Below are 16,234 nucleotides of genomic sequence, written 5' to 3'. Positions count from 1 at the left end.
ACTAGTCAACTACTTAACATAAAAAACAATGTCACCCCCCCCCCCCCACAAAAAAAAGATTAAGAAACACTATGACATCACTTGTTAAGAACCAATCAATTGCATCATTGCAAGCATTTTCACATTAAGTCAGGTTGTTGGGATAAGTAAAGGTTTGCCATCAAACCTAGACCAGCTATCCATTGTGATAATATTGTTGTGAATTTGATTATATATTATTATAATTATCCTTTATAACAATACCTTGAGATGCATCTGAGTATATACATGAGTATATTCATCATTAAGGATTCCTCCCAGGACGGTTGACACCTGGCAAGTGATTTTGAGAGACATGGAACATCTGACCAATTTCTTTGTCTACATGGACAGATAAGAGAACATTAACTCTATTCACAGTGGAATGAAGTGGTGAGAAGGTCATCTCATTTTCACTCATATAATAGACTTTAAAGATTACTATCTAAATTGAAAACATGCAAGACAACAAATCCATATTAAAAGAGTATTTTATGTCCTAGCATAACTGGCATGTTAGGGAACACAGCGTGATCTGGAACATAGTATGCTCTTCAGTTTATATTACTTAAAACAAATAGTATCTTATTGAAACTATGTTACCATTCCACTTGTAATTAAAAATCCATTTTATTTCCAGAAAGGGTAGAAATATGAATGAATAATATGGCATGAGTCTTTTGGGTTATAAACTCTTCTTAAACATCATTTCAATTTTGCTGTCTAGGTCAGAATTAGGTTATTGCCCAGTTTATTACATAAAATATGTGCAGTTAAAGGTGCTTCAGCCCCGGTGAGTTGATAAAAATGTGCTGACAACCTGTAACTGATATTTAAAAAGTTCCCTTTCAAACTCATATATCACAGTCCACGTTTTTTTTTTACTTAGTGTTCTTTTCCTGTTACATCTACTAATAAATAAATAATTTAAGCATATATATTAATTAAATCCAAGTATAATTAGAAGTTTAACATACTTTAACATATGTAACGTACTTTTGGAACTGTGTTGCAACGTGGAATGGAATATAACAATAAAAGAATCTGGTAGTGAGAACTTCGGACGGGGGCTGCCACTTCAGCTCATTATTATGATTAACTAGGTCACCTGACTAGATCCAGGTCACATAAATACCAGCAATTTCCAAAAGCCTACTGCAGTCATCCAAGTCACAACCAAGTGAGGTGAGTTATTATCACTTTGGGGTCCTAGTTATCACGACATTTTGCATCACATTTAGATTGGATATTATGTGGAATCTCTGCTGACTTTCATCTCCTCCACAATTTTAAGACTCTGCAGATACTCTGGTGGAAAACAATGAAGCTTTGTGCTGTAATCCTTGCTCTTTTTATCATCTCAGGTGAGATTCTTTGTGTGGATTAATTATTTTAACTATGTGAAGGTATTTAAATATTATTAACCAGCCAGAAAGGCTCCCTAGCTTACACACAATTTAGTGAATAAATAAATTATTTTCTGGGGGCTTCTGTCTATTTTGGGCAGTTCTTTTTGGCTACTTTGCCTGACAATTTTTATTACTGCCCAAAAGCAGATGTTTTTGATCTTGCCATTTAAAGCATGTGGTAACATCAGCTCTTGTACATCTCTCATTCACTAGAGAGAATAGAGACAATATTTTCCCTTTGCTTTCCTTATTTTGTAGGCTGCCAGGGCCGTTTCCTGTTTCAGGATGAACCCAAAGCCCGCTGGGAGGAGATGGTGGATCAGTTCTGGAGGTACGTGGATGACCTGAGCTCCAAGGCTGAGGAGATGAAAGAGAGTGTGAAGACCTCCCAGCTTGGCAGAGAACTTGAGTATGGCAAAAATTCTCATTGCACCACACATCAACTTATTACCAACTGTGAATTTAAAAAAAAAATTGAAAATGGATCAAAAATGTGCACTATATATATCAAAGATGTGCTGCTCACTACCAGAGAAGCTTACATCAAGTCAGTTATTGTCCGTGATTCAGACAAAATCCTTCTTCAATGCTCCAGCTCACTGATCAGTGACAGCATGTCAGACCTGCAGATGTACTACAACGATGTGCAGACCAAGCTGGCACCTTATGCCCAGGACACCACTCAGAGAATGCATGAAGACCTGCAGCTGCTGTCTGATAAACTCCGCATGCATATGGAGGAGGCCAAGGAGCGCATCACCGAGTACAGCCAGGAGCTCCAAACCATGGTGGAGCAGAACGCAGATGAAGTCAAAAACAGGGCCAACACTTATGTCCGCAAACTAAAGAAGCGTCTGAACAAGGACACCCAGGAGATCAACAAGTGAGCTCAGTAAAGACACACACTTTTACAGGTTCAAGATAATTCTGTAGGACAATTAACTTAATGCAATAACTTTAATTTACTTTTAGTTCATGGTGTGGTATCTTTATAATAGACCTTTGCTTCACCAGAGCCAAAGACATGTATAAAATAATTCAATTAAATCACATACCTCACATGCAGGTGAGATATTTCTGACAAGGCTGCTACTGCGGGCCAGCTCTTACATGTCTGGAGGGTAGTGTCCCATCTTAACAGATTCTTGCAGTTTTAAGAAACAGAAAAGAGAGGCTCTTTCTGTTCACAGCTGTTGACAATAACTGAAATATTATGTTGCTAAATTTATCAAAGTCATTTTAAACAATTTCTGAATTTCCCCTAAGGAAAGTGGCCACATACCTCGAGGAGGTTCAGACTCGTGCTACTGACCGTGTAGAGAACATGAGGGAGCGCCTTGTTCCCTACGTTGATGCAATCCGGCAAAACGCTGAAGACAAGTTTTCTACTATTGGTGAAATGCTGAAGGCTCAAACTGAAGAAGTGAGCAAGAAACTGGAATCTCACTTTGAGGGTCTACGAGAGCAGGCAGAGAAGACCAAAGCACATGTGCATGCCACACTCCAGGACCAAGTGGAGGAGCTGCAAAGCTGGTTCCACAAATTTACGACCCAGGTTGAGGAGAAGCTGCAGACCATCATGGAAACCTTTAACCCAAATGTCTAAACTGACTAAAGGGGAAGGTGGACAGGACCATATTAATGACAGAACCATATTAATCTTTAAAATAAACATGTATGTTCAGTAAAAAAAAAATAAAATAAAAAATTCAGCTAAATCTGAAGAACCGGGAATTAGACCTAGGGAAGCATTTCTTATGTTTGGTGGTGGTAGCTCAGTGGTTAAGGTACTTGGCTAGTAATCATCAGATTGCTGGTTCAAGTCCTACCACTACCAAGTAGCCAATGTTGGGCCACTGAGTAAGACAAACCCTTAACTCTCAGTTGCTTAAGTTGTATTCAGACATAATTGTAAGTCACTTTGATTAAAAGTGTCAGGTAAATGTAAACATTTAAAAAATGTGAAATTGGCTATGCTAAGAACAGTTTGGCCTGATGTTTATTGTTAGTTTTGCCTTATGTCAATGGCCAAAAAATTACACCTCAAACGCATTTACCAAAACCAAGAGAAGAAGGAAGAAAACTAATAAAACCGACTGTGCTTAAAGTGAGCTCTACAGAAAGTTTTTTTTAAATAGGTTAACAGAATTGCTAGACCAGTGAAATTGTGGCATGTTATGCTGAGACTCTTACCTGTTTAAACTGACCACTGATAATATTTTCTATCGTAATATTATCTATCGTGGCCAAATTTAAGTATTGAAGTAATCGTAATGTTTCCAAGTGCTTTGTATTTTTAAATGTAGATGATTCACCTTTGACCGAGTTTATGAACTTTAGATGTTCACTCATTCCATGAATGAAAATGAATATCCCTAGCTACGTGTGATTCTGGTTGTAAAGCCCGCGCTTCTAACACATGGGCAGAGAGACGCGAGAACAACATTACACGCAACATCCAGAGCTTCCGGTCTTTGCGGATGATGTGTTTGGGTGCAACAGCAGTGGAAAATACAGCGCCACGGGGGTAATCAGCGCTTGCATATCACAACATAAAGATAAGAACCAATAGTGCATAGAAAGCCTCGGTGTCGAGTTGCATTTTGGACGTGGATGAAAATGACCACTCGAAAACCAAGAACTTCTACCGCCAGCTGCAGCGGTGAATGCACGAGTCCGGGTTACGCGTGCTGGGCAGCTAGCTAGCTAGCTAGCCTAGCTAACTTAGCTAAACCAGCTAGCCTGCTAACCTAGCGAAACCAAGCTAACTAAACTAAATGTTTTCTTTTTAACGAGGTCGTCTTTAAAAACACGCTCAGCGGAAGTCGCTCTCCAGACGGTATCGGTAGCCCTACTCTTTACGATCCGTGTTGTGTAAGGTATCGCTCATATTGTGTACAAAGACAGAATGCACCTTGAGAATAGCTGACCTAACCGTACTGCTGGCGTGATAGCTAACGCTAGCTGGCTAGCCGATAGTTTACTGGCATGTGAAGGAAAAGTATCGCCAATTAGACAAATGACTGGTAGTTACTGAATACATTATATAGCATATTGCACTGAAATATAGCCTACGTGGTCTTGGGGAAAATATATTACTTCCACCTCAGAGCTCTATTAGTTAGTTTTGTAGCATGCGTTATTTGGGTGTTTAGCTAAGTTACTGGTTTTACGGTATTGGATAAGTACATGTAGCCGTGTTCCCTTCTAGATAGTTGAATAGTTTTGACTGTTCAGTTAAAGCATTTTAGCAAGTTAGATAGCTAGCTAATAAAAGGGACTGGGATTTAATCTGTTGTCGCTGTAGTTTAAACAGTACTAATCTTATCCCCGCTGCAGGAGTAGCTGCTGTTTTGATTTACTCTAGGGGTGTCAAATTCGGATCTTGGACAGCCAAGGCGTTGCGGAGTTTAGTTTGCAGGCGACCTACTCCATCCCTTGATAGGCTTGATAAGATTCAGCTCAACGCCCAGTTGTTTGTTAACGCCAGCTATATCACAGAAAACACTGACGTCAGTATTGCTTTGCCTATCCAAGACGTCAGTCTGACACCATTTATTCACATAATGTGGAGTACTAGAGAACTATAGCAGCCAGCAGGTATTTTCCTAATTGCTTTTGCATATGACTAAAATCTGTGATAAACCAATCCACATCCAGGAAACCACTTACAGTACTAGACAGTAGATGAACTTGCTCCGGAAGTGCTGTATTTATTTAATTTCACAGCACTTTCACAAAACTAACACAACTGAGATGGCAAGGGTGGCCAACATTTGGTTTATAGTGGTCTACATGCAAGAAATGTTAGTTTTAATAAATGTTAAAGCTAAAAATGTTTGTTTAAAGGCTAAATGTAGCTATTATGAAATGATCAAAAATTGAACTGAGAGTGTAAGATATGTACTGTCTTGAAATCTTTGAACAGTCAGACAGCTTCAGTGGCCCAAAGTGAATTTACAAATAGTTAAACTATAGGTTTGGCATGCACAAAACATTGTGTCCATACAGTTTGACATCAGAGTGCTTATCACAATAATATCAAACAAAAGTGTAATTTCACCTTTCACCTGGGGCTGCGTCTGTGTCTTATGTGATTTTTATGGCTGGTAGGTCAAGTCTGTACTTCACATAAAGTGACTGTTTAGTTTTACTTGAAGGGAAATGTTTTGCAGTAATGTGAAGGTTTTGCATCTGTTTGCTTTTTGTTTTTATGGTGGTTGTTTAATTGTGCAGTACAAAATTATGCCGTATAAAATGATTTATTAGTTCAGTCACCTTGATTGTGTGTGTTATGCGTGTTTTGTCTTGTGTGTGACACATTCTTATTTTGAATTTAAGGTGATACTTTAACCTGGGCTTGAGCTTCTCAGTAATGGCAAATCTCAGCACTAGTCTTAAGTGTTTTTGTGGACCTTCCCCCTTCTGCTTTTACAAAGTAGGCCTAAAGGTCTCCTTTAACAAAGCCTAACAACATTAACACTTCATAAGGTGATATGGAGTTGCCGCTCCCTCCAGTGGCAAATGTTGGCACAAATTAACATGCCAATCGTTAAATTACTGCCATGATGGTTATCTAATCTGGTTTATGCATGAAGTTCGCAATTTCCAATTTTTCTTTGACATTGTGGTACAATTATTCTAATCACTAACCAGTAAAACAAGATTATATTTGAGCTGTTTATTCCTACAGAACATGCATGTCATAAATGTATTGGAAATGTTTTAAGTTCTTAGAAATTCTCTTGCTCTACATTTTTGTCTGCTGATACACTTGACTTAGTTAATTACTTAGTTTGAGTTCATTAATACAGTGATTTGTGTAAGAGCAGTCAAAACACACTGTCCTTATTCAATACTAGAATCAACTTATGAAGTAAGATTATATATCAGGTCTTTTTAAAAAATTATTTTCTTGAACAGCTTTGCTAGCTGCATGTGTACATATGTGTGCGTTTCAGGCTGTTTTAAAATAGAACTGTATTTTTCTCTCTTTTTTTTGGCCTGCGGATAGAAATTAGGAGATAAGTCATACTCTCCGGATTCATACAAGTATGGATGGCAAGTTCCCTCTATGGAATGCCCAGTGCAGACATAATGATGAAGTGTCCTATAATACATCACAGGAATGCCAAGGATTGGATAATACTAATAATATTCCTGCAAATAATGGAGAAGTAACAGTGGCTGGGAATTATAGGGAAAGCATGTTTCCTCATACTCTATGGCCAGAAAGACATCAGAACAAGGTATGTGAAGTATTTTGTTATATTGTATACCTTAAATCTGAGGCAGAATTGAATCCTTCTAAAGCTTTAAATATTGTTTGCTACATTTCTAGGAGGCAGATCTGATAAGAGGCATGCTGTCTGTTGAAGCTGAATCATCCTCCACACACAGTGACTTCTCTTCTGATTGTTTGGGAATTCTGCCAGGAACAGCAGCTGATTCTGGGAAATATTTGTATTTCCCAGTTAATCAGTGTTCTATTAGGTCCAATATTGGAGAAGTGGCAGAGAGTTATGGAGAAACGGCAGCAACAGAGAGGAGAGGGAGATGTATCTTAATCAATAATGGTTTACCTGCTGGATCAATCAGTGATGTACATATATCAGCTCAAGTAAACGTAAATCATTATTAATCATTTTGATTATTCCTAATCAAAAGGTAGCTGACTTTCTTTAAAGAACAGTATGTGCTGTTTTTTGATTTTACAGAACCAGGATCTGAAAGGGGGCAGTTCTTCCCACTGGACATCTGTTATCAAAGAAGCTTTAGAAATGAGCAATGGTATGGAACTGGAGCAAGATCTATCAGTGGACATGTGCGGAACTGCACTAATGTATGAGGAACTAGAGACAAGAGTATTGGATCCAGTGAAGGACCACTTTCATTCTATAGATTACATGTCCAGTTTTCAAGAGAGGGATAAGAGAACAGGATTTAACAGGGATTGCAATTCATCTGTTAGTGTTTTATCAGATGGTACAAATATGTCACCTGTTAAATCAAATCAGGATGTCCGACAGAGGGTAGGTTGTGTTTTCTAAACACATTTTTATATAAACTAATATTTTGATTCAGTTATAGTAAAATAAAGTATCCGTTTGTTTTCACACTTTTTGTCTTTTCATACTTCCAGAGAATAATTCAGGAGCTGTTCTCGACCGATGGCTCATCTTTGAATGACAGGAGTATTAAAGGGACTGAATGTAGCACACTTGAGAAATGCCCATTACTGGGATTCCAGAATGCCACAGAGGTTTGCTCTCTGGAACAGCCTACAGCTATGGGGGTTTGCCCTCTGGAACAGCCTACAGCTATGGGGGTTTGCCCTCTGGAACCGCCTACAGCTACGGGGCTTTGCGCTCTGGAACCGCCTGCAACTACGGGGGTTTGCGCTCTGGAACCGCCTGCAGCTACGGGGGTTTGCGCTCTGGAACCGCCTGCAGCTACGGGGGTTTGCGCTCTGGAACCGCCTGCAGCTACGGGGGTTTGCGCTCTGGAAAAGACAGAAGTTTCTTCTCTTACTAAGAAACCTTGCGTTTCAGAGAGGTTAGGTGTGATGAGATTTAACATGGAGGAGCAGTCTAAAAATCTACATGAACTTGCATCTGAGGCTCCTTCTCTCCTTTCGGAGAGTAGTGGGAATGAAAATCGCACACTTCCATCAGCTGCTACAGTACTGGTGCTAACTGCTGAACATGGCTCTTACAACATTGGACATGCTCAGTCTTGTAAAGGTGACAGCACTGGAAAATGTGCAATCAGTCATACTGAGTTTTCTGAAGAGAAGGTCTCTAAAGGTGACAATGCAACAGTTCCTACACATTTTGGTATACCTGATGAAAATGTAAAGGTCCAAGTTGCCCAAATAACAAAACTTGAATGTGATAGCCAGAATCTAATGTATAACATTGATCAAATGGGACAACATGGTTGTACTCAGTCAGAAATTAACATAAACCTTAACAATACAGAACTGCAAAATGAGAAGCCAGCTTTGCCACTGATACATGTGGAAGAAAACCGGTACTCAAACATAACAGATGAAACGAATATAAGCAATTACCAACACTGTCCTTCAAAAACTAAAGTTCATAATGAGAAGGTTGGTGCCCTTTGGCCATGTGTCTTCAACAGTAATTCTGCTGAACCAAATTGTGTATGTTCATCTACCTCTGTCAGTAAACTTCAGGACCTTGTACGTAACCTATGCAAGATAATTACTCCTACCACTGCACTCAAATTTACAGAGCCCTATCACACTCGTACAGACAGTACAAATGAGGTCAAAACTGAGAAAAATGGTTCCAATCTACCTCCTGCAAAAGAGGTATATCTAAGTTACCTGTCAAATGCTGAATCCAGACTAGCAAAAGAATCAGTATTCACCACTGAAGCGTTCTCTGCTGTTCACGGATCTCACAAGGTGAAAAAAAAGAAGCCAGTCAAAAGGAAAACAGGTGATTTATATGCTCACGGTAAAAAAAAAGATAACGGCTGTGGTGCAAAGCAACCTCACAATGTGGAAACTCAGGAACCTTCTCTGCCTTCTCTATGTGTCTTAACAGTTGACTTGAAACACTCCGATGAAGCACAGGACACACTGGAAACCAGAAATACTGCAAAGTTGTCTTTAAGCACACCAAATAAACAAGACTTTGCAGCATGCCAAATTACAGAAGATTCAGCAAAAATATTCAAAATACTTAGATGTCCAAGGAAAACATTGGTCTCCAGCAATATACCAGAATTTCCCGAACCGTATGCTTTTGAAAATGTACAGGAGGCTTCACCCACATCTGGCTCTGAAAATGTCTTTTCCCCTCAAAACCCACAAAATGCTCTAAAAAGGCAGAAAATGCCAAGAAAAAGAAACACAATAAGGTGTGAGACATTAGCTGGTCAGGGCCAAAAAATAGGTGAACTGACTTCTGACTCTGAGGCATTGACCTGTGACGGCACTGAAATGCAGTTCACCCATAAAAGTGGTGATCTCCATCCCAAGAGGAACTTTGAGCTCTTGTCAATAAAAAAAGATGAGACTGAATATGAGAGGGTCAGCTTCACTACTGATGTCCCACAGAGCACAAAGAGAAAGCAAAGGATACCAAAGAAAATTAAAATACTGCCGGAGGAAAATAATAAAATCCTGGTCACGTCTTACAGTTCATCAGTTGGAGGATGTGAGTCACCAACCAAAAAGTTACACCTGCAAGAGGAGACATTATTTAGCCCATCTAAGAAGACAGAGATACAAAACACAATACCAAAAACAAAACTCTGCAATGCTGTTGCTTTTATTAAACAAGAGCCGATTAATATGAAGGATAATAATGAAATGCCAAGTCACATCAGTTGTAAAACACCTCCATATAATGCTGTTCCTGATAGTGAGGATAAGGAAAGCTTGCTGACTAAGAGGCAAAGGAGCAAGAGGGCACTGAGAATTGATGGCATGCTTACCCTTACTCAGAATCATTCCCCATATGAAGATTCATCACCACATACAGACAGTACTTCAATAATGGGAAGTAATAGAAGTACCAACATTAAAAAGACAAAAAAAATTGCCAAAAAAAGGAAACAGGAAACTAGGAATGCTGCAACAGTTGAACACCACGCTGTTGATTGTAGTGCTTCTCATAGCCAGTTGCAGTCTTCAGCTGTTACCCCAGTGCCTCAGACTAGGATCACTGGTATAGTTAGTTCAAAAGTCATTCCAAAGAAGCCAAGAAAAAAGAGTGCTTCTGAAGTCAAAAATAACAGCGCACAAACACCCACAACCTGCCAAGCTGTGTCCCAGCAAGAAAATTCCATTCTTCCATTAGTTTTAGAGACTTTGGAAAGTAGAGTAACTTTCAGAGCGGAGAGTTCAGTAAAAGCAAAAAGACGATTAAAAAAATCCTGTAAAAAGGAAAGAAATACTGACATAACTAATCATTTGACAGAGGGTCCTGCCTTCTGTGAAGCATCTGATTCGGCAGATTCCCTTTCAGTGTCTGAGATTAGTTGTTTAAATTTGGGCACACAGAACACCAAGAAATCTAAGAAAAGGAGCTCAAAACTGCAAAATGAAACAGAAAAGTTGTTTGCATCAAGCAATTCTTTATTGGAGCAAAGTAACCCAGCTCCCTATTTCAAAAGCCAGAGCTCAATGAAGTTTATCAAATCATGCTCCAACAAAAATGTTGAATGTGTCAAGTCAGAAAGTAATGTTAAAACTCCTACAACCCCACAGGAAACCATGGATTCAGAGAATGCTTTTGCTCTATGTGGTTTTTCAAGCACACCGAAAGAGAATGGCCAGAAAGCACAAGATCATAGTGACACTCAGACAGATTCCAAACAGAACATGGCTCAGAGATTGGACAACACACCAGATTTGCAGCTCGATTTCTGTATTATGAAAACTTCTGAAGAACTTCTGAAATGTGATCAGAATAAAAATGTAGTGAAAAAGAAAGCAAAAAAATCCCAGAAAAACACAAAAACTCCTGGAACAGTTGATCCTTATTTGTTTACAGAAACAGTGTCTCCAGTACAATTGGAAAATAGAGTTCAGCCTTTGCCAGAGATTAAAGTCGAACCAGAGAAGCCAACAAAGGAAGTCAAAAACAATTTAAACAAGCCAAGGCAACAACAATCTAGCCCTAAGAAACACCCTTTTGTTTGGAAGACTAGTACCAAAAATGTGAATCTGGACCCCGAAGGGCATCATGAAATGCCTGTTACTCAACAGCAAGTGTCGGATTCCCTTGACAAGGAAATGGTTTCAATTAAAGTGGATTGTTCCACTGAGCTAGAGGAACGGGATTATCTCAAAAGAATTCAAAGATCTCTTCAAAGGAAAGGAGTTGGCCGTCCCTATAAAAAGAAGACGCTAATTAAAATGGCTAAACTACTGTCAGCTATTCAGGAGACTTCAGGAAATATAACTAACCAAGATCTACAGAAAGTCCCTCAAAGTGTTGTTTTTAAAGACTTAATTAAGTCAAAAGAAACACGGACAGATTCACTTATGAACACCTCTAGAAAATCATGCCGTTCATTGAAAAATTGCTCCTATTTGCCTGAAAACACAGGCAACTGTTCTAGTAATATGTCATCTGATCCCTGTGAGGGTCTTAGTAATCTTGAGGAGTCAGATCCCTTTCATTCACAAACCACCACTGATAGAGGAACTCTTACCCATAACTGTATTATTTTTAGTGGAGAAAGGAAAAAATCAGCAGGTCGTGGAAGACCATCAAAGAAGCAGAGAAAAGATACAGCATTAAGGGCTCAAATAACACAAACAGCTGCTTTAGATGAAGCTCAAAAAGGAGAGCAGGTCTCATCAGAACAACCATCAAAGACAAAAAACAAATCAAGAAAATCTTCTGTAACAATGAAACATGATCCAAAATGCAAGAAAAACATGTCCATACCTCCTATGGAATGTGTTGTCTCACCCTGTCAAAACTCAAATGTTGCCAGTGAAGAAATTAAATCTACAGCACCTGAAAGTTTGGTGACACAGAAGATTGGCCGGCCTAAAAGAAAAAGAGTGTTATTAAAAAATGCCATGAGCAGTAACTTAGAAAAACCACTTGAAGAATGGAATATTTCCAGTCCATCTGACACAGTAACTTTGCCACAGACTGTTCCCAGTCATTCAAAGAGACAAGGCAAAAAGTCCAACATGAAGTCAGCAAGCTTGCAGCTGTCAAATTTAAGGCATTCTAAAAGACTGGCAAAAGTCAAAGGGGTTCAAAAACCTGATGTTAGCGCAGCAAACAACAATATCTCATCACATAGTCAAGCTGTGTGCCAAAGGGATATGAAGAAAGCCAAAAAATCCACTAAGAGGCAAGGTGCCCCAAACCAATCTAACTGCCATGAACCTCTGCCTAATCAGAGTAGCTGTGATGTTACTGATGAAAAACATCAAAATACAGACAGAGATGGCATAGGGGTTTCTGGAACATCTCCTGGTCATTATCTAAAAATATCAGAGAACAAAGAAATGCAGCTAGTGGCTCGTATTCCTTCTGTAAAGAGGAAGCAAAAATTCAACAGTGGGATTAGTTCAAGCGCAGAGTCCCTGAGTAACCATGCAAAAAAGAAAAAGAAATGTGACCAGAAAAAAGCAATAAAGCAACCATCAAATGTAGTCGCTGAGTGTGGAGAGAAAAGGGGTGTGAAGACAGGATCCAGAAGTAAGATCACAAAATTTCAAACAGATATTGGCCAGGTAACAAGTAGAAAAACACTGGGTGAACAATTGCAGCAGAAACCTACTGAACGTGACAAACTGTTAGATCTTTCCGAAGGCTCACTTGAGACTGAAATACAAAAAGACATTCTTTTAAGAGATGATGAAAAGAGTTCAATAAAAGATTTTCATGCTGATGCTAGTAAGATGCTACCGGAATCACAGAATGAAGGGGCTCACTTTGCTCTATTGACAAACACTGTTACCAAGTTAAACAATAAGAATATGAAAGGTATAGCACACCGAAAAAAGTCAAGTTATGATCAGAGGAAGAAGGAGAAAGTTCTCAGCATTAAGCCAAATGATGGTGATGCTTTTGAAACGTCTCAGCAATCTTCTGGTCTTAACACTCGATTTCATTCTGGCAAGATTGACGATGTATGTTGTGACAAAAAAATAAAGGAACAAGAATTAGGAAAACTAAGTAATGCGAGTCTCAAAGTGTCTGATGAACACAAACACATGTCAAATGTAGAAGATTTAGGGAGGGACATTACACTGGAAGACTCACCTGGAGCAAAGATTGTTAGCGAGGCTGTTTCACATCAACGCTCTCAAGTTCTGACAGCTGATGGATTTACTCAGTACTGTGATGAAGATTACATGGCAACACTAAACAAAGCTGATGAGACTGCAAAGAGGGGATCCTTAAAACAAATAGCCAAAAAAACTATCACTTGTAAATACTGTGGTCGGATCTTCCATCATATCTCGGCATACATTGCTCATAGACGTATTCATACAGGTGAAAAACCTTATGGATGTAAACACTGTGGAAAGAACTTTGCTCACCTCTCCAAATTTAAATCCCATAAAAACGTTCATGTGCAGCCAACGTCTCTGAAATGTCCTTGCTGTGCTAAAAAATTCTCTCAAAAATATGATTTGGTATCACACTTTAAGGTTCACTTACAGGAGTCCAGTAATAAACCAAGCAAAATTACCCAGTGTAAACCCAGTGTCCCATCAGACAATAACGACAGCCTTACTTCCAAAATTTGTAACAACTATCCCAACAAATTTATGTTGAAAAGCCATATGAATGGCAGAGAGAACCTCCTGTCTTGTAAAGCCTGTGGAAAAACATTTCGGAAGCTTTCGCACCTTGTAGCCCATGAGAAAACACACTGGCCTGTTAAACCATATGCCTGCTCCATTTGTGGTAAAGGGTTTATTCGGCTCAAGGCACTGAAAAATCACTCCCGGAAGCACACTGGTGAGACCCCTTTCTCCTGTTGTCACTGCAGTCATGCTTTCTCTGACCTCTCTGCTCTGCGAGCACATCAAGCATCCAAATTATGTATTGGTAAGCAGCAATTAAATGGGACCCACAGTGACATTGAAGGCTTTCTAGTGAATCAGGGAGTTGATGGCCAAGTAAATACACCAGTTTTCTTCAAATGTCAGATATGCAAGCAACTCTATCAGAAATGGTGCCAGTATACTCTCCACCTTCAGACCCACACCAAGTCTCCACCATATCTCTGTTTTTCTTGTGGGCAGAGTTATGATAAGGATTCTGAAGTTAGTATTCATTGTAAGGTGTGCTGTCACTCAAGTGGGGAGGAGGTGTCATGTGGTGCTTCTCTTACTGATTTTCTGAATGGTGACACCCAGAAATGTACTTACTCTCAGTATAATTCACAGATTAATAGCTGTTCTTTACAGACTTCTATAATCAAAAACGGTTCTCAGTCAAGTGTCCTGCAGTCTGAGGAGAAGTCCCAGACGGATGATAATTATCTGCTAAGGACAGAACATATTACTTCTCAGCCTTGTCCTGCCCTGAAGGATTCTTCTTTGCCTGAAACTCTACACCTGCCTGATGATGATCAGTTCATTAATTCCAGTCCTCCATCACCCTCACCGTCTGTGATGAGCTGTGCGTCATCAAACAACTCTTTGGAATGCATAGAAATCTCACCAAGTCTCTGGAAATTTGAGTGCCCACGTTGTGGTCAGAGATATGAGCGATACAGGACTTTATGTGCTCACATGCAGACACATGCACCTAGTTTTAGATACGTTTGTGGACACTGTGGCCAGTCTTTTGAAAGGTGGAACAGACTTTGGTTGCACCAGCGTATTCATCGTGCGAAAAGTCGTTGCTATTCTTGTTCTCAGTGTAACCTCCAGTTTATGTTCTTCAGTTCATACAAAGACCATATGATTAGCCATGCAGGAGAACGACCTTTTGCTTGCCCCCTCTGCCCCCAAACTTTTGTCCATGAAGATGCTCTTCATGCTCACCAGTGTGCACTTCATCAGCCATCATATAGCTTACAGTGTGATGTCTGTGCAAAGAGCTTTAGTAGTTTGAGAAACTTGGTTAAGCATAGTCACCTCCACAATGGTACTGTTTCACACCAGTGTCTCAAATGCAATCTCTCATTTACAAATAAAAAAGCCCTACAGGAACATTTAAACATGCACAATAATTCTCTTGGCCTCCCCCTCCCTGATATTCCATCAGAGCCCTTTTCCTTTCCATACACCTGCAAAAGATGTAAGGCTAGCTTCTCCACTGGGGATCTGCTCTATGCTCATCAGATATGTCATTCCTCAGGTTCAAGGAGTCACGGTCGTTCTGCCCATTCAAATGGATCTACCTCATTATTAGATGGGAGCCTTCATCCTTGCACAGAATGTACAACTCCTCCTACACGCAGGTCTTTGATATCTAGTCTGAACCTTGATACCATTCCAAGTGATGAAAGTATTTACACGTACCCCCACCCTGACAAGCTCTATGTGATACCCAGTCTATCAACTGTATGTCTCCAGGTCATTAATTTGGATTCTGAGGATGAAACACTGCAACAGACATCAAGCAATGGCCATGTTTCTCCCAGCATCATGTCTAGAAGTGGTCTTCCAGGACAAAGCATACCACACAGCACTGAAATCTGTACAGAAACTGACACAACAGACCTACCTCAGGCTTCGGAAAGGCAAGAACCTTCTCCGAATCCATCTCTTCCCACTGAATGTTTGCTAGCACTTGACACACAAACAATAACCGATAATATCCAGGCCAAAGCTCTTCTTAATGATCTTACTTGGACAGATAAGTTTGTGCAAATGAGTGTGTTTTTGGAGGGACCAACCACCTGTGTGAACACAGATGAAAAGGGGGAGCAAGAAGAAAGCTTTGAATGTGCAGACTGCTCCGAACGATTCAGCCGACTTGAAGAGTTACATGAACACTACTTTTTACATGCATTAGGGAATAAATGTCTAAACATAAATGAAAAAATACTCAGAGAAAGGAGAATGAATATATGAGAATGCATGTTTCATCAGGATAAGCAACCTACTGTTTCAGACACTTTTTCAAAACACAGGTCAGACATTTTTATATTTTTATGAATGGTGCAGTATTATGAATGTTGAAATTTATTATGACATGTTAAATTAATGTTTCAAACTGCATCTGTTAGTTTGACAATGCCATATGCGTTAGGTAAATAAAGGTTTTATTCTTATTTGTGGAATTATTTAAATGTTATCAGATATCACTACAGACCTTTTATTGTGATACTGGAAA

General features: G+C 39.5%; 2 protein-coding genes across 9 annotated transcripts; both read left to right on the top strand.

The window, feature by feature from the left end:
• The first annotated feature begins 1,181 nt into the window (after positions 1-1,181).
• Positions 1,182-3,528, top strand: apoea (apolipoprotein Ea). The gene is made up of 5 exons (XM_027011567.3): positions 1,182-1,203; positions 1,313-1,382; positions 1,686-1,836; positions 2,023-2,310; positions 2,694-3,528. Exons 2-5 carry the CDS (start codon positions 1,340-1,342, stop codon positions 3,031-3,033), a joined length of 822 nt encoding a protein of 273 aa, XP_026867368.2. The 5' UTR covers positions 1,182-1,203; positions 1,313-1,339; the 3' UTR covers positions 3,034-3,528.
• A 366-nt stretch (positions 3,529-3,894) lies between these two features.
• Positions 3,895-16,172, top strand: si:ch73-347e22.4 (uncharacterized). 8 transcript variants are annotated; one of them, XM_027011544.3, is made up of 6 exons: positions 3,895-3,954; positions 6,442-6,676; positions 6,769-7,053; positions 7,145-7,459; positions 7,570-15,356; positions 15,472-15,829. In XM_027011544.3, the coding sequence occupies exons 2-6, from the start codon at positions 6,482-6,484 to the stop codon at positions 15,683-15,685; spliced, it is 8,796 nt and encodes a 2,931-aa protein (XP_026867345.3). In that variant the 5' UTR covers positions 3,895-3,954; positions 6,442-6,481; the 3' UTR covers positions 15,686-15,829. The 8 variants fall into 8 exon arrangements, with proteins under 8 accessions (XP_026867345.3, XP_026867344.3, XP_026867343.3 ...); XM_027011543.3 differs by having other exon boundaries at positions 6,769-7,029; positions 7,570-16,172; XM_027011542.3 differs by having other exon boundaries at positions 6,769-7,047; positions 7,570-16,172.
• Positions 16,173-16,234: the final 62 nt, after the last annotated feature.

The sequence above is a fragment of the Electrophorus electricus genome, chromosome 2 (assembly GCF_041902795.1).
Source record: "Electrophorus electricus isolate QZ-2024a chromosome 2, ASM4190279v1, whole genome shotgun sequence".
NCBI lineage: Eukaryota > Metazoa > Chordata > Actinopteri > Gymnotiformes > Gymnotidae > Electrophorus > Electrophorus electricus.
The sequence above is the reverse complement of the archived record's forward strand: the minus strand, read 5'-3'. Positions and strand labels throughout refer to the sequence as shown.